General features: G+C 41.9%; 1 protein-coding gene across 2 annotated transcripts in view; it reads left to right on the forward strand.

The window, feature by feature from the left end:
- The first annotated feature begins 10144 nt into the window (after positions 1–10144).
- Positions 10145–25617, forward strand: part of clpxa (caseinolytic mitochondrial matrix peptidase chaperone subunit Xa) — a 50987-nt gene continuing 35514 nt past the window's right edge. For both annotated transcript variants that reach the window (XM_080214446.1, XM_080214447.1), the window contains exons 1-5: positions 10145–10481; positions 18123–18283; positions 18509–18629; positions 20864–21018; positions 23746–23905. In XM_080214446.1, coding sequence (XP_080070572.1) covers positions 10409–10481; positions 18123–18283; positions 18509–18629; positions 20864–21018; positions 23746–23905 — 670 coding nt within the window. In that variant the 5' untranslated portion in view covers positions 10145–10408. The remainder of the gene's footprint in view (positions 10482–18122; positions 18284–18508; positions 18630–20863; positions 21019–23745; positions 23906–25617) is intronic.

Here is a 25617-nt window from a genome sequence, read left to right on the forward strand (position 1 = left end):
TGGATCTGGTGTTAGACTTCTTGCTGCACTTCCCAACGCCAGGGAGTCAGGTTCAACCCGGTCTTCCGTCTGTGTGGAATTTGCATGTTCTGCCTGGGTTTCCTCCCACAACATGTGTAGGTTAAGTGGATTGTGCTAGTGCTGGTGGGCTTAGTATGGTATACAGATACGGTTATGGGGATATAGCCTGGGGGGATTGAGCCTGCACCAACAAAGAAACAATGGGCCAATTGGCTTCTTTCTGTGATTCTATGACCCTCAGAATAATCCAGCAGATCTTACATGACATGAACATTTGATTTATTGTTACATGTATTATATAGTGAAAAATATTGTTTTTTGCCTGCTATGCAGACAATACATCCCGTTCATCGAGGAGAGAGTGCAGAATGTTATCTGTTCCCTCCCTCAGGACAATCCAGCAACTCCTGAATTACATTGCTTTCCCCTGCCCAATCCAGCAGCTTCTCAATGCCAAGAGTCTGGCCGTACTTTACCATGACCTGTCGTCCTCCTCAGCCTAAGAGGCTGGAAACTAGGTAAAATTCCTCAGGCTGTAAGGTTCACATGCAATGCATGCAGTAAATTGCAACTAGCTAAAGCTAATAAGTACTATGTGGTGTTGGAAGAGACATTTGGTTTTATACCTAATGTAATGTCTACTGCAAATGGTCAAGTAATGTTCTTTAAGTTTTATGAATAAAGTTTATTTTTGAAAAAAATCCTCACCTTTATTGTGTATTTCCAGCATTTCCTCTTAACTTTCCAGTAATCAACAATTTGGCATCTAGGTACACCATACACATAGCAAAATATGTGTGTGTAAAATTTAGTTAGAATGTGCAATGATAGAGTTTATTGAAAAGTTATAATGAATGGAGAGGCTGTGCTGCAATTTAACTTAACATTTTTTGGGATGGGGGGTTCTTACAGGTACATTTTTTGGGATGGGGTGACAACAGAATTTCTAAGGGCTTTTGCACTGGAGGTTGCTGTAATTAGGGATACATTTCAGGGTGGCTCCCTCTACAGTGAATCTGTGACATGTGGGAATAGAACAAACAACAATGTAACTCCTTAGCTGATCAAATTTTATGGAATTTGTGTCACTGGCTCACCTAGCATTTATTGCCCATCCTTAATTGGCCTTGAAAAGATGATGAGCCACCTTCTTGACCACTTGCAGGCCATGTAAGAACATAAGAAATAGGAGCAGGAGTAGGCCATCCAGCCCTTCGAGCCTGCCCCGCCATTCAATAAGATCATGGCTGATCTGTCGCTGCTCAGTTCCACTTTCCCGCCCTCTCCCCATAACCCTTAATCCCCTCTCCTATCAAAAACCCATCAACCCGCGTCTTAAAAATATTTAGCGAGGCAGCCTCCACCACTTCAACGGGCAGAGAATTCCAGAGATTCACCACCCTTTGAGTGAAGAAGTTCCTCCTCAACTCCGTTCTAAACCGCCCCCCTTTTATCTTGAGGCTGTGCCCCCTAGTCCTATTGTCTTTTTTGAGTGGGAAGAGTCTTTCCACCTCTATCCTATCCATCCCATTCATCATCTTATACGTCTCAATGAGATCTCCTCTCATTCTTCTAAACTCTAACGAGTACAAGCCCAGTTTATTCAGCCTCTCCTCATAGCTCAACCCCCTCAACTCCGGTATCAGCCTAGTAAACCTCCTCTGCACTCCCTCCAAGGCCAAAATATCTTTGCGCAGGTGCGGCGCCCAAAAATGCACACAGTACTCCAGTTGCGGCCTCACCAATGCCCTATACAGCTGCAGCAAGACCTCCCTACTTTTATATTCAATCCCCCTCACTATGAAGGCCAGCATCCCATTCGCCTTCCTGACCACCTGCTGCACCTGCAAGCTGGGTTTTTGCGACTCATGCACAAGGACCCCGAGGTCCCTCTGCACCGTCGCCTGCTGCAGTTTTTCGCCTCGTAAGTAATAGTCCTTCCTACCATTTTTCCTACCAAAGTGGACCACCTCACACTTGCCAACATTAAATTCCATTTGCCATTTCCTGGCCCATTCGCCCAGCCTATCTAGATCCTTCTGCAGACTCTCCACACCCTCCGCACAATTTACCGTTCCCCAATCTTGGTGTCATCAGCAAATTTCGACACTCTACACTCGGTTCCCTCCTCCAGATCATCTATATAAATGGTAAAAAGCTGAGGCCCCAGCACCGACCCCTGGGGCACTCCACTAGTCACCATCTGCCAATCCGAATAGCACCCGTTGACCCCCACTCTCTGCCTCCTATTTGACAACCAATCCTCTATCCACGCTAACACCCTACCCCCAACTCCATGTCCCTCGACCTTCTGCAATAACCTCTTGTGAGGCACTTTGTCAAACGCTTTCTGAAAATCTAGAAAGACCACATCCACCGGCTCTCCTCTATCCACCGCCCTAGACACATCCTCATAGAACTCCAGTAAATTTGTCAGACACGATTTACCTTTAATGAAACTGTGCTGCGTCTGCTCTATCAATGCTCTATGTGATGTAGATACACTCACTGCTGTTAGGGAGGGATTTCCAGCAACAGTAAAGTAACAGGATCCAGTTCTAAGTAAGACTGAAGAATGGTTAATAAGTCATAGAGTCTAATCATAGAATCATACAGTGCAGAAGGAGGCCATTCGGCCCATCAAGACTACACCCCCCACCCAGACTCTATCTTCATAACCCCATGCATTTACCCTAGCTAGTCCCCCTGACGCTAAGGGGTAATTCAGTATGGCCAATCCACCTAACCCGCACATCTTTGGACTGTGGGAGGAAACCCATGCAGAGAGAATGTGCAAACTCCACACAGACAGTGACCCAAGCTGGGAATTGAACCCAGGTCCCTGGCGCTGTGAGGCAGCAGTGCTAGCCACTGTGCCATCCAGAAAGTGTTGCTTAATATTACCAATGCCAAATTACTTGCAGACAGAAGACCATTCAGTACATTAATCATGCACAGAAAACAGAGACATGAAGATCAGACAGATATGAGGCAGAAAGAAAAAGTTAATTTTGTTTTATTTTTAAATCCCACAAATTGGAAGAAATTAGATTACATATTTGTAAAAAGTTAATTTTCAGTGCCAAAAGGGTTATTTGGCAGTGTAAATAAGACTTACCACACCATTAATTATCCATTTATGCTAGAATAGATAGTATCAACCCCCTCTGGTGAGATTAGTAGGTTTCTAGTTGTTAAATACAGCAGCTACACATGATCTATGTGTTTCAATGGTGAGTCCGTAAGATACTGGTAAGTCAAGGTTCTCGATTACTCAAACACACTCCTGGCCAGCCTCCATAAATTTGAAGTGATCCAAAACTCTTCTGCCCATATTACAACTTGCATTTGATAATCACCTCTGTGCTTGCAGATCTACATTGGTTCTCAATTAAACAATGCTTCAATTTTAGAATTTTCATTCTGATTCTCATTTTCAAATCCCTCCAAAGATCTCACTTTTCCCTATCTCTCTAGTCTGCTCCAGTCCTATAACCCTCCCAAGATATCCACATGCCTCCAATTCTGGCGTTGGAGCTCGAAAGATATTTGGACACTGCATTTGCAAGTGATGGATCCTTTATTGCCTTCTTCTCGATAAAGAAAGAAATGAAGAATTCCTGAGGCTTCATCGGTCTACTCTGCTCAATTGCTGATAGTCAGCCTTTTTTATATGCACTTTCAGCTTTTAGTAAAAATAATTATTTCTAGTCACGCACACTGGTAAATTGTTTACATATGATACAAAGAGAAGGGCCTGAGACAATAGCTGTTTAATTGCGTCCCATTAGTAATGTATCAATCTTTAGTGGTAGATGGATGGAACATTCAGTCAGACAATGGTCACTTAATCATATCATTATTACAGTTTTGGTGCTGATAGCAAGGACATCTAGCTCTGTCCTGTTAATAGATACAATAAAGCATCCACCTTTTGTCTGCGCTGTCTATTTCATGTATGTGCAGAGACAGCTAGTCTACAACGAGGATGCTGCTGCTGATGTGCTAATTGTCCTGGCTCCCTGGCTGACCCCCCCTCTGAGTTCAGTCTTCCTCTTCCACACTGGTATCTCAATGTTAATTAATCCACCCTTGGCAGGCGTGCTTTCAGCTGCAAAGTCTTTGAGCTCTGCAATTTCCTCTCTAAATGTCTTCATCTTTCCACCTTTCTTTTCTCCTTTAAGGTGTTTACTTTGGTTAAACACTCATGTCCTAATATCTACTGATGTGGCTCACACATTAATTTTTCAATTAATTTTTCAACTGCAGCAGGCGAAGGTGCAGAGGGACCTCGGGGTCCTTGTGCATGAGTCGCAAAAACCCAGCCTGCAGGTGCAGCAGGTGGTCAGGAAGGCTAATGGGATGCTGGCCTTCATAGCAAGGGGGATTGAATATAAAAGTAGGGAGGTCTTGCTGCAACTGTATAGGGCACTGGTGAGGCCGCAGCTGGAGTACTGTGTGCAGTTTTGGTCACCGCACTTACGCAAGGATATTTTGGCCTTGGAGGGAGTGCAGAGGAGGTTTACTAGGCTGATGCTGGGGTTGAGCTATGAGGAGAGGCTGAATAAACTAGGCTTGTACTCGTTAGAGTTTAGAAGAATGAGGGGAGATCTCATTGAGACATATAAGATGATGGATGGGATGGATAGGATAGAGGTGGAGAGACTCTTCGCGCTCAGAAAGGACAGGACTAGGGGGCACAGCCTCAAGATAAAGGGGGGGCGGTTTAGAACGGAGTTGAGGAGGAACTTCTTCACTCAAAGGGTGGTGAATCTCTGGAATTCTCTGCCCGTTGAAGTGGTGGAGGCTGCCTCGCTAAATATTTTTAAGACGCGGGTTGATGGGTTTTTGATAAGTGAGGGGATTAAGGGTTATGGGGAGAGGGCGGGAAAGTGGAACTGAGCCACGACAGATCAGCCACGATCTTATTGAATGGCGGGGCAGGCTCGAAGGGCTAGATGGCCTACTCCTGCTCCTATTTCTTATGTTCTTATGTTCAATACTTTTCCAAAGCTCTTTTTTGCATTGATACTTATCAAACTTGTGTTTGAATTAAACCACAAGATTCAAGTTGCCTCTACCTTTTAAAAGACTACACCCCTGAATACATTCAATTAAAAGTGAAACAAATAATTGTTTTACAAACATGTTTTAACTATTTATGGATTTGATCTAATGTAATACCAGTTTTAATTCCATTATAAAATTCTTACCTAATCTCTCTCTATCCCTTCAGTTTGTTCTAAAAACCTGATACTTATTCTCACCAGCCAAACAATTGTCTTTGCAATTGTAAAAATAAACATTTGTTTCATTTCATTTATCAGAGAATCCCATTCACTTCTTGAAAATGAATTAATTTCTCCACCCACAATTCAAAGTATTGAAGAAGTTGAACTGTTAGCACACTGTAGAAAACAGCAAGAAATTGGACAAGAGCAGCATCTGTGTGGAGTAAAATGGAGGTATGTTTCAGGTCAATGACCCTTCATCAGGACTGGAAAAAGTTCCACCTCTGCCAAGCAAATGCAGAGACAGGGAACATGTGGGTGGGGGAAGGAAAGATTGATGAGGCCCTCACCTGTTTCAGTTTCATTTCTTTCATTTTGGTCTCACCTCTTGCCATCCCATGTAAGAAGTCTCAGAATACCGGGTTAAAATGCAACAAGTATATTTGGAATCACCAGCTTTCGGAGCGTTGCTTCTTCATCAGGTGAATGGAGAGGTGGGTTCACAAACACGGCATATATAGACAAAGACACATTTGCAAGGTAATGGTTGGAATATGAGTCTTTACAGGTACAGACAGTGCGAGTGGAGAGAGGGATAAACACAGGTAAAGAGGTGTGAATTGTCTTAAGGCAGGCTGACTGCACCCACACCAGTCCAATGTTTCAAATTCCAGCATTTCTAGTATTTTATTGTTATTCTACATGGAATGCCAAGTGTGCAAATGCCAAGAGCAAGAACACCCTTCCTCAGAAAAGACCAAAACTGCACTGAATTATGTGGTAAAAAGTCTGACAACACCAGGTTTTAGTCCAACCAATTTATTTGATAATAGACTATTATCTATTATGAGTCTATTATCAAATAAATCGGTTGGACTAAAACCTGGTGTTGTCCGACTTTTTACTGTGTTTACGCCAGTCCAACGCCGGCATACCCACATCATGACTGAATTATGTGCACAATGAATGCTAATTTATTTGGAAAATTATATCGAAATGCAGTTTATAACCATGATCGGAATCCAAAAATAATTGAAATTAAAATTACTCAGATTCAATTTTTTTGTATAATACATTAAAAATTCATTCCAATTTTTGTGGTTCACACATTTGGTATTCTTTACTGAAAAGCTAAAATGGGTTTCTGTGCAATTTTGAAATCTTTCCTACCATCCATTCTTTGTTAGTTGTGTCCTCATCTAGGTGAAGTTCTTGTGGATGCTGACAGAACTGCAAAAAACATGACACTAATGAAGTATGGGATGGATCTTCTATTTATGAGGTAAAGTTTCTTCTGGTTAGTAGTTTCCAACTGTTTCCTTTGTAACATTTGGTTCACCCATTTTTCTTTATCCCCAATGCTCTTAGCAACTTTCCCCCTCAAGCCCACAGGCACAATCATGTCACTTTTTCCACCGCCACAATCATGTCACTTTTTCCACCGCCACATGAGATCACCAAGCTTAGCATAGAGTGATAATCACAAAAGGCAACTTCCTGTAACCTAACTCACACTGACCCTTTCATCCGTTACTTCTGGGCAACTGGATCTACGATTCAAAAGCTGTTGATTTGGTTCGGCACTCGCTCATCTCCATCTCTGAAGGTCCTGACTCCAGCAGAACCTTCACTGTCTCCCTGCCATTCTTCTTGTTATGGACCCCATCTTCACTCTCTCAAGTGCAAGGATGAAAAGTAGAGTGTATTTCACACACAACTGGCTAAGTGATCCATCAGCAGATCAGGTTAGAGTGTGCTACGCTTTCATAAGGCCCCTTTTTTTCTCGGATAGAACTGACCATTGCTCATTCTAGAATGCAAAGATAACATAAAAACATAGAAGATAGGAGCAAGAGGCAGCCATTTGGCCCTTTGAGCCTGCTCTGCTATTCATTACAATCATGGCTGATCATCCAGCTCAATAGCCTAATCCTACTTTTTCTCCATAACCTTTGATCCCATTTGCTTCCAGTGCTATAGCCAGCCACCTCTTAGAATTTTATGAGTCTTGATGAGATAGGTATAAGAAGGATAGGAATGAGGTGCTCACTGAATGTTAAAATAGCGGTGCGGGCTTGTTGGGCTGAAGGGCCTGTTTCCTGTGCTGTGTTGTTCTTTGTTTCTCCCTCATTTGTCTGAACTCCAGTGAAAACAATCATAACCTAGTCAATTTCTCCTCATACATTGGTCCCTCCATTTCCGGAATCTGTCTGGTAAACTTTCGCTGCGCTTTCTCAAGAGCAAGAACATCCTTCCACAAAAAAGGAGACCAATACTGCACACAATACTCTAAGTGTGGTCTCACCAAGGCCCTTGTATAATTGCCATTTGCCTTCTTTACTGCCTGTTGCACCTGCATGCTAACCTTCAGTGACAGGTGCACAAGGACACCCAGGTCCCGCTGCACATTCCCCTCTCCCAATTTACAGCCATTTATAAACCAACTCTCATTTTCCTATGATGAACTATCTTACTAAATCCCCTTTTCCCAACTCACCCCTAACAAAATTTGTGGTTATTATGGATTCTATGGAGTTAGCAGCTACCTGGTCAGCTGTCTCTACTGCTGTCCCTCCTCCTAAATAGTTTTGTCAAAATCACTTCCAATGTTTAACTTACTCTCATGCAACTTTTTTGTGCTGTTTGACCCAGAGCTGAGCTTCCAAATCCTCTCCATCACAAAGGCTGCATTTTCCTTTCTAACATCACCTAAACTCCACTCAAATCACAGCTCTCCTGTTGCTGAAAACTCTGCAATGTTTTAACTCCCTTCATGGCTTTCTCCTTCTTGTTCTCTGCAACCTTCTCCAGCCCCATAATTCCCATTCAGCTTTTAACTCTGGTGTAGTACTGGAAGTGTGTGTTTACAGAGGTGAATTTTTTTGATTGAGACATTAAACCTCAGATGGGTGTAAAATGTTCCATGGGACTAATTTGAAAATGAGCAAGGCAGCAAGTCTGTTTCTACAGGCCAATATTCAGCCTTTAACCAACATCCATAAGATTGGTTATCTGTTTAGAAACATACAAAAATAGCACAAACAGGCCCTTCGGCCTACAAGTTGTTTATTACCACGTTGTTTTTTGTGGGACCTGTGCAAAAGTGAGAATTGTGGGTGTTGTCAAAGTACAAATGGAAACCAATGTGTTTTTAGATTATGTAATAAAAGGGCAGCATGAAAAATATGAGGGAGCCGAATAAAGACTCTGGGGGAATACCAGAATTAACCTTGCAGACATAGGGGGCACTTTCAGTTTCAGTAACAATCCCCTCCAGATCTCTGCAACCTCCACCAGCCACAGAGACTTCCCATTCCATTGCTACACTGGAATGGTGCTCAGTAACCAACTCCCGATGAAAACTTTTAATGGACATTTTGTCATCACTGCAAACTTTATAAAAGACCCAGGATGCAGGACAACTGACTCCAAATGCCCTGTAAAGTTCAGGACAGTTGGTCACCCCGAGAGTATTTTTTGAACTTTATTTATTGGTGTCACAAGTAGGCTTACGTTGACACTGCACTGAAGTTACTGTGAAAATCCCATAGTTGCCACACTCTGGTGCCTTTTCGGGTACACTGAGGAAGAATTTAGAATGGTCAATGCATCTAACCAGCACGTCTTTTGGACCGTGGGAGGAAACCAGAGCACCCAAAAGAAACTCACATGGCAAATGTGCAGATTCTGCACAGACAGTGATCCAACCTGGAAATTGAACCTGGGTCCTTGGCACTGTGAGGCAGCGGTGCTACCCTTGACCACATACTATCATACAATCCCAGATTTTATTAATTGAATTTGAACTCCAGCAGCTGCTACAGTTGAATTTGAACCTATGTTCCCTAGAAGGTGGGCCTTAGTCACAGGTCCAGTGACATTACCACTGTGTCACCATGCTGTACTGTCAGAGATGCCATCTTTACAAAAAAAAATTCCAAGCTGCCATTTCCAAAAGAAAAAGATTCTATTTTCTCTCAGTCTGTACGGTTTCTGTTAAAAAAAGGACCCAAGCCATTGTCTTTGATCTCAGTCATAAATGTCAAACCCTGACCTCTAAATCCCCCTTTCTTCTCTTGGATTAAAGATTTGATTTGATTTATTATTGTCACATGTATTATCAAAAGTGAAAAGTATTGTTTCTTGCACGCTATACAGACTAATTATACTGTTCATAGAGAAGGAAACGAGAATGTAGTGTTACAATCATAACTAGGGTACAGATAGAGATCAACTTAACGCATGGTAAGTCCAGTCAAAAGTCTGACGGCAGACAGAAGAAGCTGTTCTTGAGTCAGTTCTTAAGTGATGTCAGACTTTTGCAACTTTTTCTCAAAGAAGGTGGAAGAGAAAATGTCTGGGGTACGTGGGGTCCTTGATTATGCTGGCTGCATTTCCAAGGCAGCGGGAACTGTAGACAGAGTCAATTGATGGGGTGCTGGTTTGCGTGATGGATTGGGCTACATTCATGACCTTTTGTAGTTTCTTGCACCTCCACCCTCCACATCTCATTAACAAAATCTATTAGCTGTGGACTGTCCCTAGAGTACAGACATCAGCATAGCAACTACGCACTATGTATCTGAACACACAGAATATTTTCAATATTTATAGAACATAGAAAAACTACAGCACAACAGGCCCTTCGGTCCACAAGTTGCGCCGAACATGTCCCTACCATTTATACGATGAAAGTTTTAAAGCTTGGGGGTTTCCTGAGATGTGAATGTACCTAATTCGACGCACTGCAGCCAGAAGGAAGCCCAGCGCCGTCAGGCTGCCCGGCTTTCCCCATGCCTTTATCCACCATCGCCACCATCCAACATGGCGGCCATGCTGGCGGCGGGACGGCGTGAACCGGAAATGCGGCCTGACACCGGAAGCGCTTGCTGCCGGGGTGGTAACGGTGCGTCAGCGGGGCTGGCCGAGGGTCCGCTCCGTCTGACTGAGAGTGTTTATTATTGTCGGCGTTTTGGACAAACTGTAAGCAGGGGCGGGTGAAGTTTTGGTTTCCGACTTTCCCCATCCCGGTTCCGCTCTCCTGGACTCGGAACCCCGGAGGGTTATTTCCGATCGGGGAGTGAGGGAAGCGCGGACGGCTGAGGCCCCGGTGCGGCAGCCCCAGGAGGAGGGCCTGCTTCAGGCCCAGGCCCGAAATGTCCTGCGTCCTGGTGATGTGTACTTGCTCGTCGGCAGCACGGCTCCTCCGCTCCTCCATAACCGGGATGGGTAAGTTTCGGGCTTCTGAGAGACGGAGAATATGATCTTCAATTAAAGATCAGGTTAATCAATCCAACTAGCTCCACTGGCAGCCCGGGGGGAGGGCTGTCAGTTATAAAATAAAAACAAAATGCTGGATAAACTCGGCAGTTCCTAGAGAGAGACAAACAAAACTTCCAACTTTTCCATTCTATATAACTCCTGTACAGAGCTACGAATTATAATTTGTCTCAGTCTTAGCTCAGTTAAAGCTCCCTGGGTCACAAAATCGTTGACTCAAATCTAGATCGAGAGGGTCTGATTTTTTTTGGTTTAAAGTACGAACTCAGCGTTACACTGTCGGAGATGCTGCCTTTGTTTTTATTTGTAAGTTAACCAGGCCTGTCTGCTTTGTCAGGTGGACATAAAAGTTCCCCACATTTAACCTCAACCAACCCCCAAAACTGATGATCAGTCATTTGTTTAATCTTTTTGGCCTCTGGGAGCTTGTATTCAACTTGGCCGCTGTCTTCCACACCCCGCCCTCACCATGTTGCACTTTGAAGGATTCTTCATGCATTGTAACGTGTTTTGGGATGTCATGAACGTACTTTGGTGTAAATGTAAAGCTTTTTTTGGCCCTTTGGACTCGTGTACTGTTTTACTGAAGGCTACTATTTTGGGAGAAAAAAGTGAACAATGCAGTGACATAAAGCATTATTGTGTCATGTGTATGATGCAGTGGTAACCAAGCATGTCTTATCATGGTGATAGGGTTTGCTCAAGATTTCCTGATACTCTTAAAGCATTTCCTCCTCCTTTTGTTGCCAACCTGTTTGATTGGTATTTGATCCTGGATGAATCTCAGTTATTTGAAACAGTGGAAAGACCCAAGCCATTGTGTACGATCCCAGTCATACCCTGGCTTCTAATTCCCCCTTTCTTCTCTTGGATTAAAGTAGCTGTTTGCACCTCATTAACAAAGTCTGCTAGCTATAGTCCATAGACTACAGATGCCAGCATAGCAATCATATAGTATGTATAAAATACAAATACACATTTTGAATAAAAAGTATTGGTGAGTTAACATGAATACAAAGGACTGTTAAGTTACACTAATGGTTAAACTGGAATTCAGGGGCATGGTTTAAAAATCAGATCTCCTTTTTAAGTCAGAAATGAAGAGAACATTTTCTCTTGAGGGTCATTAATCTATGGACTGATCTTCCCCAGAAAGGAGTGGAGGCGGGGTCTGAATTTATTCAAAGTTGAGTTAGATAGGTTTTTGGTAGACAAGGAGTCCATAAGTTATTGGGTGGTAGGGGCATTCAATAAAGAGGCCACAATCCAATCAATTGTGATCTTACTGAAAGCGCGGGATGGTAGGACTGACAGTGCCAAACTCATCCTCAACCCTGGAACCATTCTTGAGCATCTTTTCTGCATTATAGAAACATAGGAATTTGGAGCAGAAGTAGGCAAATTCAGCCCTCCAATACTGATCTGCCATTCAATCAGATCTCCCTGGTCTCAAATCCACCTCCCTATCTGTTCTCCAAATCCCTTTAACCCATTTTTATTACAAATCTAGCTAACTCCTTCATGAAACCATTTAACGATTCAAACTTCACCATGCTATGGAGCAGCTAGTTCCACAACTTTACCACTCTCTGCGAGAAGTAGTTCTCCCTCATCTCAATTTTAAATCTACCACCTCTCAACCTATACCTAATTCCTCTTGTTCTCAATTGACCCATGACAGGAAACATTTAATCTACATTTATTGCATCAATTCTTTTTAGAACTTTATATACTTTGATCAGATTCCTCATTCATCCTTCCAAACTCCAGTGAGTATAAGCCCAAACTGTTTAATCTCTCTTTGTATATCAATCCTTTCATCCCAGGAATCAATCTGGTGAATGTCTTCTGAATTGCCTCCAATGCCACCACATCCTTCCTGAAATAAGGAGACCAAAACAGAATGCAATTTTCCAGATGTGGTCTCAGCAACACCCTATACAATTTGCAACAAGACTTCTCTACTCTAATAGTTCAGTCCTTTTGTAATAAATGCCAACATACCATTTACCGCCTTATCTCTAATGCCTTCACATCCTCCTTAAAATGTCTTGCCCCAAATAGGGCTCAACTCCCCAGTTGAAATCAAACCAGTGTATTATTTAGGTTGCTTTTGTACTCATATTCTATGCTTCTGTCAATAAAGCTTGGGATTCCATGTGCTTTAACTGCTCTCTCAACCTGTCCTGCCACTGTGGTTGAGTTATGCACGCATACACCAGGCCCTTCTGCTCCTATGCCCTCTTTAAGTTTGTACACTTTACAAACTGCCTCCCCTTGTTCTTCATACTAAAACAAATTATTTCGCATTTCTTGGCATCATACTTTATTTGCCTGTTGTTTGCCCATTCCACCAATCTGTTCATCCTCTTCATGGTTTATAATACTTGCAAGATTTGTATTGTCTTCAAATTTTGAAATTGTGCCCTGTATACCAAAGTCTAGATCATTGTATCAGGAAGTGCAGGGATTCTACCACCGACCCCTGGAGAACTCTCTCACCTCCGAACAGTTCAAAACAACATCAATTTCTTTGTCCTCTCTGTTTCCTGTCATTCAGCTAATTTCACATGCATCAGCCCTAACTTTGCTCACAACTGTTGTGTGGAATGTGATCAGATGTTTTTTGGAAATAAATATATAATCACTTGATTCATTTTAAAAGTTTATAACCAAAAGTCTTGACAAGTACGGTCTCGACAAAATTTGTCAGTTTTGGTCAACTTATATTGATTTGGTCATCTCAACACTGAAAGTGGAACATTATTTAGCTGCATGTTGTCAAATTGTGGATTTCTCTTCATTGACCTCTGCCACTTTTCTTGAAAATTGAAAGAGTGGTTTATCACCAAAGGTGATCACTTTTGACAATGTCCATCTTCTAATTGAAAATGAGAAACGGATTGGGGGGGTGGGGTCAGTGAGGGTAACATTCATGCTGTACAATGCTAAATCTTTATAGCAGACTTCCTCCGGAAAGATTTCTTCAAGCTTCAACATGTGGAAAAAATTTCCAGGTAGAGTAGTAGAAGTAACAATGCTCCAATGGAATTGGGGATGAGGGATTTGAATCCTTTTCTGGTTGACACCATGGAAGATACCATGAGCCTTCCTCATCCAAATTACCTTGTGATTGTTATGATCGCTAGTGATTAAGTGCCAGGTAAGACCACCTTGAAGAAGAAAGTCCTGCTATGACCATTTGACCTCTAATGACACCACTATTGCTGAATTACCTTGTGCAAACATCCTGAGGTCATCATTGACTGGAAGATGAACTTGAATATCTACATCAGTGTTCTGGAGGGACAATGCCAAGTGACATGTTACTCACTTCCTGCCCATTCAGAGCCTCTCCAACATCTCTATGCTGAAATCAGGAAGAGTATTCAAGTGAGCTCAGGAATACGCACCACGTGCCAGGATAGGACCACGGCAACACGTGAGAAACTTGATACCATTGTCTCATGCAAGGGAGTTGATGACTGTGCCCTTGTCACTGGAGTCACGCCAGCACCTTTTACCTGCAGTATTTATTTATGCCAGCTGTGGGAATCACTGCAACAACTCACCAAAGTTACTCCTCCAACATTTCCCCTGCCATGTGACCTCTTCCACCAAGAAAAAGAGCAGCAATGTTGTTGGAGCATCATCACCTTAGAGTTCCTCTCTAAGTCATACACCATTCTAACTTGGAATATATTAGCCTTTCTACATTTGTTGTTTGATCAATGCCTAGGAGTTTGCCACCTCTTAACTACTGTGGCTAGCCATCAGCCTCCGAACTGCAGTGATTCAAGGAAAAGACCTACATTCAGCTTCTGAGAGCAGCAAAGAATCAACCATTATTTATATAGTGCCTTTCATAACCATGGGATGTCCCAAAGCACTTTGAAGTTAACAAAGTACTTACAAAGTATAATCACTACTGTTGTATTGTAGAAAAACATGAGATTTCGATCTGGCAACAGTGAAGGGGTTCTGAGCACAAGGTCCACCCACATTTTCTTCCAGGCTGCCATGAGATTGACCAGTGCCAGGAAAAATAAATAAAGCCTGTACTTTCTGTCTCTACCTAATCAGCACAGAGACAAAAAACTTTTTTTTTCCTCACTGCCAATTTGCATATTTAAGGAGTAATGAGACTGCATCAGGCAGTGAAACTGCCAGATACATTGGATTGGTTCATAAGTTACAACACTAGTTTATAGCTTTGAACTGACTGGTGTATTAAGTTTGGATTGATTCTGATGTTGTTAGCAATTCTTGTTGCTGTGCTGTTTATGAGAATTCTTTGCCCTGTGGTGCTGCGTCATTAGAGACACCTTTGAAAGCATGAGCAGGCAGCCAAGGACTTCTGCACATCCAGTTTTTGAAAGTTGGAACTAGTTGTCAAAAAATTCATATCGTTTTTGTACTAAGTGCAATTAAGTTGCATCCAATGCAAAACACCCAGAACGTTGGAGGGTGGCAGTAGGCGAGTTGCACCTTCAAAGAGCCAGCACAGACACAGTAGGCTGAATGGTGGCTTTCTGTGCTGTAACTATTCTGTAATTCTATTCATGAGAAAGTTACCACCAAACTCCCCATTATGAGAAATCTGTATCACTCTGTGCATTTGATAACAGATAGATGCAGAAAATCAAACTGCACTGAGCCCAAACATGGAATATAGTTTGTGTAGTAATTAATATTGAGGAATTGGCTGTCCAATTTTCCATTTTAAAAATCAGTTTCTGACAAATGATATATTAAGGTAAAGGATTGCGAATAAGAAATATTATCTACACTGAAATATGAAGTTTTACAATATTATTGTTAGTAGTCTCACAACACCTGATTAAAGTCCAACAGGTTTATTTGCTAGCACGAGCTTTCAGAGCACTTCTCCTTCATCAGAGGAATACAGAATTTGTTTCACAAACAGAGCATATTTGAAAACAAACTCAATTACAAGGTAACGGTTGGAATGCAAATCTTAATAGGTAATCAAGTCTTTACAGATGCAGACAATGTGAGTGGAGAGAGGGTTAAGCACAGACTAAAGAGGTGTGAATTGTCTCCAGCCAGGACAGTTAGTGAGATTTTGCAAACCCAGGCAAGTCATGGGGGTTACGGATAGTGTGACATGAACCCAAGATCCCGATTGAGGCAGTCCTCATGTGCGGAACATGGCTATCAGTTTCTGATGTGGATGTGCTGGCGTTGGACTGGGGTAAACACAGTAAAAAGTCTGACAACACCAGGTTTTAGTCCAACCGATTTATTTGATAGTAAACTCACAAGCTTTCGAGGGGACTCCCTCTTCGTCAGGTGAATGAAGAGTTTCTCCATTCACCTGACGAAGAGGGAGTCCCCTCGAAAGCTTGTGAGTTTACTGTCAAATAAATCGGTTGGACTAAAACCTGGTGTTGTCAGTTTTTTTACTGTATCAGTTTCTGCTCAGTGATTCTGCGTTGTCATTATTAAGAGTGAATTTTTAAAAATTCTTTCAAAGGATGTGGGCATCACTGGCTAAGCCAGCATTTTTTTACCCATCCCTAATTGCTCTTGAGAAGCTTGTGGTGAATTAGAACATAAGAACATAAGAAATAGGAGCAGGAGTAGGAGTAGGCCATCTAGCCTCTCGAGCCTGCCCCGCCATTCAAGAAGATCATGGCTGATCAGAAGTGGCTCAGTTCCACTTTCCCGCTTTCTCCCCATAACCCTTAATCCCCTTGCCTACCAAAAACCTATCTACCCGCGTCTTAAATATATTTAGCGAGGTAGCCTCCACCATTTCAACGGGCAGAGAATTCCAGAGATTCACCACCCTTTGAGTGAAGAAGTTCCTCCTCAACTCTGTTCTAAACTGCTCCACCCTTATCTTGAGGCTGTGCCCTCTAGTCCTGCTGTCCTTTCTGAGCGGTTAGAACCTCTGAACCTCTACCCTATCCATCCCCTTCATCATCTTATACGTCTCAATAAGATCCCCCCTTATCCTTCTAAACTCCAATGAGTACAAGCCCAGTCTATTCAGCCTCTCTTCATAGTTCAACCCCCTCAACTCCAGTATCAGCCTAATGAACCTCCTCTGCACTCCCTCCAAGGCCAAAGTATCTTTGTGGAAGTGCGGCGACCAAAACTGCACACAGTACTCCAGCTGTGGCCTCACCAGTGCCCTGTACAGTTGCAGCAAGACCTCCCTACTTTTATATTCAATCCCCCTCGCTATGAAGGCCAGCATCCCATTTGCCTTCCTGATCACCTGCTGCACTTGTAGGCTGGGTTTTTGCGACTCATGCACAAGGACCCCCAGGTCCCTCTGCACTGTAGCATGCTGCAGCTTTTCACCCTTTAAATAGTAGTCCCTCCTACTATTATTCCTACCAAAGTGGATAACCTCACACTTGCCAACATTGTATTCCATCTGCTAGGTCCTCGCCCACTCGCTTAGCCTACCTAGATCCCTCTGCAGACTTTCTACACCCTCCGCACAATTTGCTTTTCCACTTATCTTTGTGTCATCAGCAAGTTTCGACACCCTACACTCAGCTACCTTCTCCAGATCATCTATATAAATGGTAAATAGCTGAGGCCCCAGCACTCCACCCTGGGGCACTCCACTAGTCACCAACCGCCCATCCGAATAGCACCCATTGACACCTACTCTCTGCCTCCTATTCGACAGCCAATCCTCTATCCATGCTAACACCTTACCCCCAACTCCATGCCCCCTAACCTTCTGTAACAACCTTTTGTGCGGCACCTTATCAAACGCCTTCTGAAAATTGAGAAACACCACATCCACCGGTTCCCCTCCGTCCACCGCACTAAACACATCTTCATAGAATTCCAATAAATTTGTCAGACACGACTTCCCCTTAACAAATCCGTGCTGTGTCTGCTTTATCAAACAATTCTGCTCAAGGTGCCTCGCTATTTCTTCTTTGATGACGGATTCAAGCATTTTTCCTACAACAGACGTTAAACTAACCGGCCTATAATTCCCTGCCTTTTGCCTGCTACCCTTTTTAAATTATCTCCTTGAACTGCTGAAATGCGTGTGGTGTAGGTGCACCCACAAATCACAGTGCTATAGGATAGAGAGGTCGTTCCAGGATTTTGACCAAGCGACACTGAAGGAGTGATAATATATTTCCAAGCCAGGATTGAGAGTAACTTGGAAGGGAACCTCCAGATGGTGGCATTCCCAGGTGTCTGTGCCTATGTCCTTCTGAATGGAGACAGTTGTGGATTTGGTGAGTGCTGTTGAGCAAATGTTGGTGAGTCTCTGCAGTGTATCTTATAAATGATGCACACTGCTGCCACTGTGCATTGGCGGTGGAGAGAATGAATGTTTAAGGTTTTTGATGGAATGCCAAACAAGCTGGCAGCTTTGTCCTGGTGAGTGCTCTTGGAGCATCTGCCCCTCATCCAGGGTGCATGGAGCGTATTCCATCACACTCTCGATTTAAGCTTTGTAAATGGCAAATGTGTTTTGGGTACTCAGGAAATGAGCTACTGTTCACAGAATTCCCACCCTCTGATCTGCTTTTGTATAGTTGTTCTAGTTCAGTTTCTGGTCAAAAATTTACCCTTCTATTTCAGGATTTGCATCTACAAGATTCAGCTTTCCACTCCTGGGACACTCAGCGAGTTTTGAAACACAGGGAGGAAGAAAAGTTCCTTGTCGGGCATTTTGTGAGACCATTGCTCTACTTGCATCAAAAGACGGAGGTACTAAAGACACTTCTGGAGATAGTAACAAGGTAATCTTCCAAATTATGGATGAAACTTGATTTTTTATTGAATTCTTTTTCCTGTTGTGTTGATATACAACTCTCAGCAGAATAGAATTTGTCTAATTTCCTTGTTGTTTAGTTACCAAATACATAAACTTCTGCAACTGCCGTAAACTTGGGCTGAACTCTCCAGATGGAGTAATCCATGTTTTAACAGAGTTTGTAATTGCTGATTTGCTAAAATGTTTGCAGAAGTCTGTCAGTGAAGGAGGCAACAAACGGTCATCAGGGTCAGGTGGTTCAGGGAAAGGTGGAAACCAACTACGGTGTCCAAAGTGTGGTGACCCATGCACTCACGTGGAGACTTTTGTTTGTAAGTAATATATAAACCTGACTTTGTCTATAGATACTGATCATCTTGTACACAGTACATTAATAATGTTAATCACTGAAAGGCATATTGGTGTTCATTCTAATTGGTCACCCTACGTTACGTCTTCTGTTCATAGCTTTTGTCTTCTCTCCTCCTCTTTCCACCCCCGCCCCCATCCCATTTCTACAAAGCTATTGACCGTCCAACCTTTCTAACTGCTCTCTTGTGCATGCTGGCATTTGTTATGATTTTCACTTGTGCAATGTTTTCTATGCTTACAGGAATATGCCCCCAACGTCAACTTTTCTGCCCTTTGCAGTATATACTTCCATCTCCAAACTCCCTTTCTGTTCTAAAAATCTATATCTCACCTTCTACATTCCTGCCCATCTCTTCCACAATTCTGTTTGAATTCCCCTAATCAGACCTTTGTCCCTCCCATGTCACAGAGGAAAATCTTAAGAAAAGTCATGTAGGGCAATCACTGTTTCTGCAACTGCAGTGGCTTATCTCTCATCTTGTCTGAAACATTCGATGCATTCAACCCTAACAGCCTTTTCCAGATTATCTGTTATCTAGCACAGTTCAGTAATAGGACTGAACTATGCTTGGTTGCACTTTTACTGAACCAAGCTTGGGGAGAGCATGTAGCAATGACTTCTCTCCCGACACAGTCACCTCAGGAGCATCTCAAAGTTTAATGCTTAGTTCATACTTGTGCACGTACGTGCTGTGTGTGAGTTGTTTATGAAATATTTGGATTTTGTAACACATCTTGGAACTCTGAGAACATTCATTATTTATATCCCATAGTAACCAATATGTTGAATTCTTGTCATGCCCGGTAGGACAATCAGACTCAATTAATAATATGTCGCATGTTTAGTGGATCTGTATCTATTATAACAAAATAAACATTTGCTCAGTTCATATTGAATTAGAACTGAACATTCAAAATGTTGCCATTATGGTAACATTTGAAAGCCATTGAATACAAAATTAATTTGGACTTGATTATCAAAGGGTGGCTCCAACACATTTTATTATATTTAATAACATGGTAAAGTTAGCAGTGAGAGGTCTGGCTTATTAGTTTTTGACAATTGGCCCTTTCAAGTAACGTTCACGACTCACAACATTGACCATCTTCTAACAAGAGATAATTTAACCATCTGCCCTTGACATCCAATGGCATTATCACTGCTGAATCCTCCACTATCAACATCCTAGGGTTACCATTGATCAGAAACAACTGGAGTGGTCATATAAATACTATGGCTACAAGAGCAGGTCAGATCCTGCAGCAAGTAATTCACCACCTACCTCAAGAAGCTTGGCACCTTCCAGCTCAGCAGCCACTAAAATGGCACCCAAATCACACACATTGTCAGAAATAGTGATAGTTGCAAAAGATTTTATTTTAACAAATTGTTTGGTTACCAAGTATTTGCTTGCTGATGTAGCAAGTTTAGATGCAAAGGACCCTGATTTTATATTAATTTGACCCCCACCGCCACTGCCACCATGTTTCTCATGGCTGCCACTGCCGTGGGGAGGTACTGAGTAGATTTCTGTGAGAAAGTTACACACATTCCACTTGAGTTGTCAGCCCAGAGCTTTATTAGCAGATGCCTGGGTGTGCTTGTCCTCTCCACTGCCTAGAGAGGTGTGTCTTTGATTAGGAGGAAGTGATGCTGGGAGAAGGGGGTTTATAAACTATTGAAACTTCAGTATACATCTGTCTTGGGAATTAAAGTTGAACTACCTTTTTACAGGGAACATTTGTTTGTACTCTATGAAAATCAGACATAAATGCGATGAGTTAGGAGCTCTATCTAAGAGGTGGAGTTTGCCTAACATTTGGAGGATACCTTCCTGTATCGTGCCATTATAGATCTGCATGTTTCAAGTAATTTGATAATGCTGTTGTGTAGATATTTTTATTGAGAGTCCAACTGTGATTTAGTTCCTAGTTTTTCTTCTGTTAAGTTGAGAAGAGGTTTGCTAAATTAAGGATGATCACCATTTGTTATATTTGGGAACACTGAGAATCTAACAACTTCCTGGTGAAACAGGAAGAAAAACTTTGAAGCTGGTTAAAAATCTGAATAGTAATAATAGTTGATAGCACTTTGCCCAGAATATTCAACAACTTTTTACCATGACACCAATTGAAGCTGATTAACAAAGCTGATGTTACAGAAACATTTTTTAGGAAATATTCTTTCTTGCAGCTTCAACACGCTTTGTGAAATGTGAAAAATGCCACCATTTTTTTGTGGTACTGTCTGAAGCAGATTCCAAGAAGAGCTTAAACAAAGAACCAGAATCAGCAGCAGAAGCTGTGAAATTAGCTTTCCAACAGAAACCACCACCACCTCCAAAAAAGGTAATGGCTATCCTTGTGCTGTAATAGTACTACAAATGCTCTGTGGTAAGCTTCCCCAAGGTTAAGCCCAACCAAAATGATGCTGATACTCGGACACAGTTTGAGTGACAGTATTACAGCTATTCGTTTAGATTGAAGAGATGTTGGACTTTTCTCCTTGCAGCACTCCTAGGGCTGCTTGGAAGTGTCAAGTTCAGTTATGAACCGTAGGGACTTGAGGTGCGGTGTTCTCACTTGGAGAACTAAAGCTAGCTGAGGGTTAACTTGAACCATACTACTCTCTTTTTCGAATGAGTATTGTTGTTTTCATATAGTGAAGTGTATACGTGGAATATGACATTGTAGGATTGTACCTTCAACCATGATCACAGTGCGTTAATTGATTTTAAACCAGTTGACCTTGGTTTATCTTGCCATTGGGGACCCATTAATGAGTACGTTTTTGTTTGTGCATTTATTGAACTGTCTTGCAATTCAGGTGCATCCCACCATTGACCAGATATTACCTGCTTCTACAGTTGTAAAACAATTTTATTTTTAATAAGTGAGAGATTACAGTTGTTAGACCTGTTCTCTTATTTAGTGTAACATCACATAATTAACCAGATCTGCCCATTTACAGAGCTGGTCTTGGAGGCAAGACCAAATTTAGCAACAAAGTATTGCAACTGTAATCCAGACCTAAGGCTTTCCGAGAGCAACAGTATGGGATTTCCAATTGGATGATAATGATCACTTGAGAAAGTACTGGAGAGTTCAGAGATCTCCATTGACATATCCTTTAGGATTAAGGATTTTCAGGAAGGGAGTACAAAATTGGTAACACGCATAGTTAAAATGGTCCACTTTTCTCTTGGCAATTTAAAGAAAACAAAGGAGAAAGCAGCTTCATGGAGATTTGCCATGTACTGTTCCCGGATGGAAAAGACATATCTGGCCCATCTCCAACTCGGTCATTTATCCAGAAATGGTATTGTTTCCATTAGAAATATTTTGTGTGGCTACATTGCCCTTTATGATTACGATCTCAACCACACCAATCCCATTCCATTGAACTTGGATATGACCACCATAATTTTTTCTTCATGAATATTCTTTAACCAAGGGTAGTCTGGTAACTGCTCGTGGAATTAGTGTAAAAGGCTGCTATTCAGCCTATCGAACTTGCAGTGACAACAATCCCAACCAGGCCCTACCCTCATGACCCCAGGTATTTGCATTGCTAGTCTCCCTGATACTAAGCGGCAATTTAGCATGGCTAATCAACCTAACCCACACACCTTTGTAGGGTGGGAAGAAACCCATGCAGACTTGAGAATATACAAACTCAGCACGGTTCCCTTAGCTTCTGCCATTATTTCACCACATATGTTAAGTCTGGAATTTAGACTTTTTGACTATATAATTATAGCGAAAAGTGATGACATTGGTTACATAATTTGAGATGATATATTAGAAAAATCACTGGATTAAGTATGATTCCTTTGATATAACTGTACCATTATACATAGGAACAAGAGCAGTCCATTCAGCTTGCATCTTCCTCAACACACATTCCTGCCTGACTTTGTATCATTTTCAAACTTGATGTTGCATTTGGTTCTCGCATCCAAATCACTGAGAGATATATATTGTGAACAGTTGGGGCCCAGGCACTGATCCTTGTGGTACAACACTAGCCATAACCTACCAAGTGAAATTGACCCATTTATTCCTACTCTGCTTTCTACCTGTTAACCAATCCTGAATCAATACCAGTATATTATCTCCTATCCCATGTGCTTTTATTTTGTTAATCAACTGCCTGTGAGATACCTGAGTTCAATTCCAGCCTATAGTGACTGTCTATTTGGAATTTGTACATTCTCCTGTGTTTGCGTGGGTTTTCTGCAGATGCTCTAGTTTCCTCTCACAGTGCAAGTTAAGTAGATTGGCCATGCTGAATTGTCCCTTAGTGTCCCAAGATGTGTATTTTAGATGGTTTAGCCAGTGTAAATGTGAGGTTTTTTTGGATTGTAGATGTGTGAAGTTACAGGGACAGGGTGGGGGAGAGAACCTGGACAAGATACTTAGAGAATCAGTGCAGACTGGATGGGCCAAATGGCCTATTCTGTACTGTACGGATTCTATGATCTATGACTATCAAAAGCCTTTTGAAAATCCAAATATACTACATTCACTGACTCTTCATTGTCAATTTTATTAGTAACATTGTCAAAAAACTCCATTGTCATTAGTAATCCATGCTGTGCTGAATCAGATCATGATTGTCTAATGTCCATTTATCACATCCTGGCCTACTCCTGTGGCTTAGTGGTCTAGGTCACTAAACTGGTAAACCACAAATCTAGAGCAATACTATGGGGTCCTTGGCCTGAATCCCACCATGCTAGATGGTAAAATCATCCTGCGGCAGGCATGGGTGAGCTGAAATGTGTTCGTAATAGATTTGAACATTTTCCTGATTACTTTTTGGTATTGTTGTTACACCATAATATTCAGCTTGTGCATGTATATGCCATAGAATATTACCAATTCATTTATCCTTTTAGTTTTGAACTAAATTATTTGACTTCTTATCACACCCATCCTTATGTGGCTCACTTCTATTCAATTCACTTTTTTCAACTTATTTAATGCCTTGTATACTCATATCTCATTATGTACTATTGGTCAAAAGTCTCATTGAACTATTCTTGACATAGTTTGATTTTTATTTTGTTTCAGATATACAGTTATCTCGACAAATATGTAGTTGGCCAGTGCTATGCCAAAAAGGTGCTTTCAGTTGCTGTTTATAACCACTACAAGCGCATTTACAACAATATTCCAACCAGTCTGAGACAGCAAACAGAAGTGGAAAAGCAGGCCTCTCTGACACCTCGGGGTTAGTATTTTGCCATTTTTATGGACACATTCTTAATTTTAAGATTTTTTTCGCAAAATTATTGGAAATGGTCGATGAAGAACTATCAATCATGTTGGTTAATTTCCTTTCTATAAAGCTGTTGTTTTAGAAGAATGAATATTCTTTCCATTCAAAAGACATGGAATCAGTGTAGTGCAGCAATGCATTTACTGTTTCACTGACCAATAGCTCAAGAAATTGACTGCAAGCAACATACTTACCAAAGATTATGGGCTAGTAGATTAAACACAGCCAATAGTTTCAAGGAATAGGTTTTCTGACCCTACTGATAACAAATGCTATACAGCAAAAGATGATCCTAAATAGAAAAATAATCTTAAGTCACTTGCATATGTATATGTATTCAGTGACCCTGCAATCAATTATGCATATTTCAGTGAATCTGTATGTGGCATTGAAAGAGTTGAATCATCGTCATATGCATTCGACAAATAAAATATGACTAACTTATTCAAACTGAACTGAAATTACGGTGTGAATGAACACACATCTCCATTAGATTGATATATTTATCCCATATGTATATATTGGGTTAGGCCCATTGTCAAACATCTTGGGGACTGTATCCTTGCAAGATCTCTTGCTAACTAAATCTCAAGGTAGCCATGTCATGGTTCTTTGGTATGTTATAGAAGTGCAGCAGCTGCAGGGCAATGATAGTTCTTTTCTGTTCTTGTAAGCGTGTCTGACTGCAAACTATCTGTCGCTCTAGGCAATTCCCCACTTAAGTTTATTCATGCAACTTGAGTTGAAGATGTTTGTTTGTTGCGTTATTAAATCATTTATGGAGCGTGGGTCATGTTATGTGCTGACCACTGGGTCAGCAATTTCCAATGAATGTAAGATCCTTATTACTTTGATCCATGACTGCTTCATGGGTAAGTATCAACAGTGCTATCCATAACGTGGTCAGTCATCACTATTCATAGGGTCATCGAATCCTACAGTGCAGAAAGAGGCCATTGGGCCCATCGAGTCTGCACTGACCACAATCCCACCCAGGCCCTACCCCCATATCCACCTGCTAATCCCTCTAACTTATTCATCTGTCCGCACTAAGGGGCAATTTTAGCATGGCCAGTCAACCTAACCCGCACATCTTTGGACTGTGGAAGGAAACCGGAGCACCCAGAGGAAACCCACGCAGACACGAGGAGAATGTGCAAACTCCACACAGACAGTGACCCAAGCCAGGAATCGAACCCAGGTCCCTGGAGCTGTGAAGCAGCAGTGCTAAGCACTGTGCTCCACTGTCGGGCTCTATGTTTGCAATGTAACCTAATTTAAACTTCAGTTCCTAGGATAAATTATGGTTCATGTTTTATCCATTACCGCTGTTGAACCACCAACAGATCACATGTAAGCTCTGCAGTTCTAATGCATCAGCCGTGAATGGTGTTGGATAGTTGAACAACCTGCTGTAGGGGGAGGCTCCACAAATATCCCCATTCTCAATGATGCAGGAGCCAAGAACATCAGTGTAAAAGATAAGGCTGAAGTACTCGCAACAGTGTTCAGTCAGAAGTGCCAAGTGGATGATCTACCTCAGCCTCCTCTGGAGGTCCCCAGCGCCACAGCTCCCAGTTTGATTCATTCCATATGAGTTCAAGAAATGGCTGAAAGCACTTGGTATTGCAGAGGCTATGGGTTCTGACAATATTCCAGCACTA

This window comes from Carcharhinus amblyrhynchos, chromosome 28 (genome assembly GCF_965287045.1).
Source record: "Carcharhinus amblyrhynchos chromosome 28, sCarAmb.v2.hapA, whole genome shotgun sequence".
In the NCBI taxonomy this organism is placed as follows: domain Eukaryota; kingdom Metazoa; phylum Chordata; class Chondrichthyes; order Carcharhiniformes; family Carcharhinidae; genus Carcharhinus; species Carcharhinus amblyrhynchos.